The 4635-nt window shown below is 34.1% G+C and overlaps 1 protein-coding gene across 1 annotated transcript; it reads left to right on the top strand.

The window, feature by feature from the left end:
- Positions 1-48: 48 nt before the first annotated feature.
- Positions 49-731, top strand: LOC116348182 (the record flags this gene model as incomplete). Its single annotated transcript, XM_031779096.1, has 1 exon — positions 49-731. A coding segment is annotated over one exon (683 nt), but the record flags the coding sequence as incomplete, so codon positions are not given.
- Between the last annotated feature and the right edge of the window lie 3904 nt (positions 732-4635).

Below are 4635 nucleotides of genomic sequence, written 5' to 3'. Positions count from 1 at the left end.
GTCCAATGGATTGATTTTTTTTTAATTTCAATTGTTCTTATTGAACAGCATGTATTCAGAAGCGATTTTACAAGACTTCATTGGCCAATTATTTGCTTGATGCTCTTCAAGCACGTGAGGAGACAATTTTCAACAATCCATTCATGACCTGCGCAATTTATTTAGACCCAAGGTTCAGAAATCAAATTACTTCAAATTTTGATAAAACTGAAGAGGCCAAGCGAATGTTCTATGATTTGTGGCAGCGAGTAAAATATCGATTCGATCGTGAACAAACAGATCAACAACAAAACGAGACGCAACCAGACATGTTTTTTGAGTTTAATGGCGATGATGAACTTGACAAACTTGGTGCTTCAATTAACAATGGAACAGCAGAATTCGATGCAAATGGGAATTGCATTGATATTGAAGCTGTTTTAGATAAATATCAACCAGATATTTTATCATCAAAGAACTCTGTATTAGAGTTTTGGGAGGCTTCCAAAGATACTCATCCAGAATTATACGAATTGGCGATGATGATCTATTCTGTTCCGCCAGCAGAAGTACAAATTGAAATAGACTTCTCACATTTGAATCATGTTTTCAACCTTCGCAGAGGGCAACTTCAAACGGAACGGCTAAAAGATATAATGTTTATTCATCTCAATCCTGATTTGTTCTACTTAGTAAAAGCCGATGAATTGAAAGTTGCATTTGAAAAAGTCCAAAACGAAGAAAGTCAATAGTTCAAAGTGAACAAATTAGAAGACTGTTTACCAAAGTTGTTGATTAATTTTTTTCATAGTATTAATAAGGAAATCATATCAAAAAGAACCAAAAATGTTCAATAGTTTGCTGAAAATAAATGTTTAAAACAAAAAAAAAATTATTTATTCACTATTAAAATTTTAAACAATATTTCCGTTGAAAATGACTTAGTGTGCCTGTGTAGTATATACACAACGATAAACACACACACCACACGTCAGACGTTTGATGTTAGAAATAGTCGTGCGATACGGTTTGTACATTGATGCGGCAACGCAGCGTTGGTTAGCTGGCTAACACACTGTCATTCCAACTGACCAGTTAGTACAATGTAATGTCTGAAACAAACTGACTGAGACCTCAAGTGTCAAACAAACATTTTGATGTCATACGTTTGTTTGACACTTGAGGTCTCAGTCAGTTTGTTTTGCAATGCAGCATGTGTCAGTTGTTAATTTTCCTGAATTTATCAGTTTAACTCATTAATTGGTTTATTCTTGTTATATTTTTGTTTTGCCAAAAAAATTGTTTGAATGAACTTAATTAATCAGAAATTTTTTTTTGACATAGTAGATATTCATTGAAAAGTGAGTTTAATATTCTTTTCTTTTAAGTGAGGGTGTTGTTACACTATCTAATACATTGTATTATTCGATTTCTTTAGACCCTGAAGAAGAATCACAAATGATTCGAAACGTCGGTATATTCTAATAAAATATCAACTCAAACCAGACCGAATTGGCTTTCATTTACTAATATCAACATATTTGCGGTCGATAGACACTATGGACCTTAAGATTGTTTGTTTAAAATCTCACAAGAGTTCATATGTTTTTCTCCCTCTATTACATACGTTATAATTGTTTGAAAATTGTATTATAAAGAAGTAAATAAAAATAAATTTGTAAATATTCATCATATGGTGTACAAGATATTCCAACGTTTTTTAATCAGAACATTCCGCATGTAAAGATGGTACATACAATGTACCAAAGTAAATGTAAACGAACGTAACCTGAGAAATGTTGAGTTTTTCAAAATCAACGATAAATTATTGAGAATCAATCCATCGGTTCCACTCAATCAAATGTGCAAAATGTCAAACAAAGTCCACGAACTTTTCTCAACTCAAACAAAAAGATCAACATTCAAAAACCAACTAGTAGCCCTAAGCGATGGACACTTTTCTAACTTGTCATTAGTGTCGAATCATAATACTGTTTTCGTAAACGATTTAATGTGATATTTTACGTTTTTTTTTTTGACTCATTGTACTCAGTGCAATATAAATATCAACTATTTAACTATTTATTTATTTATTTATATATTTATCAAACTCTCTCCAAATTCAATTTGGAAATGATATTTAATTAATAAATTTTGAAAAGATGTGGTTTTTAACGGTGATCAGATGTGATTCAAACCTTTTTCCCACCATACATATATAAAAAAAACTATGTACACACTCAAACATGATTCAGCCAGTTTTGGCGGTGAATAAATATTAAATATTATTATATATGATGCGAAATACGATAAATTTGAGCGTAGAAATGTGAAAAATAAACCAAAATTGTTATTTCTAAAAATCACATTTTTTTCGATTTTTTTGAAAAAGTTCTCTTCACTCTCGTTCAAGTCGTCACCCTATATGACATATAAACCCATCAAAAAATGGCTGTTTTGGAATCAGCTCATGCTTATACAACTACTCTGGGCTGTAGAGCCAAATCGAGAAAAATTCATCCACCCTATTGCACACGCATTCTGATTCAATGCCTTGCCCGCATAGATATATGTTGCTGTATGCCAGCATACATTTTAATTAAAAAACAATGTTCTATGCAGTCTAATTTTAATAAAACTGACCTAATATAATTACTCAAGTTAGTTTGTTTAACACAGTGCCCCCTTTGATTTTCACCGGTTTTGTAATAAAAATGTCACAAGTTGATTTTATGCGAAATAATCCGTTTTATTGATGTGTTCCACTCCTGAGTCGGGCACATAAGCGCGACTTTTACTTGTGTCGAAATCAATTGCAAAATGATTTTGTTGAATAAATCTGTTTGAATAAGTATTCAAAGTTTACCTAGATAAAAATATACCAACGTAATACGAGTCACCAACAAGGATAAAAATAAAATCACGATCAAAACGATCGAGCGTCACATGCGGATAGGTCAGTTACGATAAGCTATTGTACAATGATAACGAACCGGCTATTTTTAAGTAACACACAAACCGGCTATATTTTAAATATACAATGTAAACGCACAGACTGGAAAAAGTGAAAGTATGCGAGTATTAATCTGATAAAGTATATCAAAGGGAGAAAGAAAAACTATGTGTGTCATAATATGTAAAAATACAGGAAATACTAAAATTAAATTTAAGAAAACCGTTTGATGTGACCAAAAAAGGAAACGACCGAGTCCGCCAAAGAGTATAAAAGCCGAACCAACGGCTCAGGAGATCACAGTCGTTCACTTTCACTCAAAGCCCTCGAAAGACCCAGTTTTGAGTTGAATGAAAATAAGATTGTCAAATTTTTGTGAAAATTGTGAGATAAAAATTTAAAATTAACATAAAAATCGAAGGAAAAAATTAAGTGTTGTGTTTTATTTGTGAACTCAGCCATAGACTAGTGGTTAGCGTGCCAGGTTTGTGAGCGTGAGGACACGAGTTCGATTCTCGGTCAAATTTGGTCCGGTATTTTTCCACCGTGATTCGCTCAGGAATTATCAGTGGTTTTATGCGGAATAGATTTGGCCGGGTTTCGGGCTAGTGGAGTGCTTCGGAGGGCACTTAAAGCCGTCGGTCCCGTGTGTGTGCACAACGAATAATGGGTTCAGCATAGACACACGTAAAATGGAGTGCCTTTACGTTAGGTTGGTGTCTTGGATATGTCAAATATCCAATACGTCAACCGTAAAAAGGTAGTGCGACATCTCTGGTGAATATACCGGTAAACCAGCGATATATGCATTCCTCCATTGAAATAAGAAGAGCCCAACGCCATCTAGGAATGAATGGAATACTTGTGACTGTCACGACAATTGACTTGAGAAGAAAGCCCTGGTCACTGGCCCTGTACGGAGGCTAGTTACATGGCTGCTATAAAGTGGGCCACACCGTGGGAAGCATTCTCCAAGCAATCGAGTGACAGCACAAGTCGGGTCGTCATGCAATAAGTTACGAAACTTGAGCATCGAAGTGAATAACTCCCCGTTTAATCCAATAATCCAATAATAATAATAATTTCATATCGAAACAAAATCCGTTGATTAAATTGTGTGAAAATTGGTTGTTGAACAACGTTGGGGTCACCAATGTGGGTTGTTTAAATTGAATAAATGAAAACACCACTTTTTAAATAAAATAAAAGTATAAATTTTAATCATGATCGGAGATGTTACTTGTACGAAGGTCAGTGAGTTAATAATGATTTGTCACAAACTCATTTGTGTATTCGCCGCACACTACCAAAAATGCAGAAATGTCGTACGTTCGACAGAAAGTGTCAATTTGAAGTTGTTGCGTATGGCAAGACCGTGCATGAGCAAATATTAAAACTAGCTTGCATTGAGGCTGCCACAAATTTATAAATTTGTCACTTTTGAACTTAAAGTATTGGGCACAGAGAACAGGATCATTTCGGACGAGCTTTGTTTTTATTTCGTCACTCAAACGCATGGCTTCTTCAACCGTAATATCTTGATGGTAATGAAATTTGTACAAGACTTGTAGCAGATCAGGTGTTAAGTAAGTAAAACGACTACTCAGGTGGACTGTCCGACTCATAATGAATCCGTTATACTTTATTGTTCTTTATTTATATTAAAGTTACAAGGGTTTCATATTACATCTAACACCTCCCTT

Source organism: Contarinia nasturtii, unplaced genomic scaffold (assembly GCF_009176525.2).
Source record: "Contarinia nasturtii isolate CC-2019 unplaced genomic scaffold, AAFC_CNas_1.1 Cnas_scaffold_2300, whole genome shotgun sequence".
Lineage (NCBI taxonomy): Eukaryota > Metazoa > Arthropoda > Insecta > Diptera > Cecidomyiidae > Contarinia > Contarinia nasturtii.
Note: the sequence above shows the minus strand (reverse complement) of the source record. Positions and strands in the feature narration are given on the sequence as shown.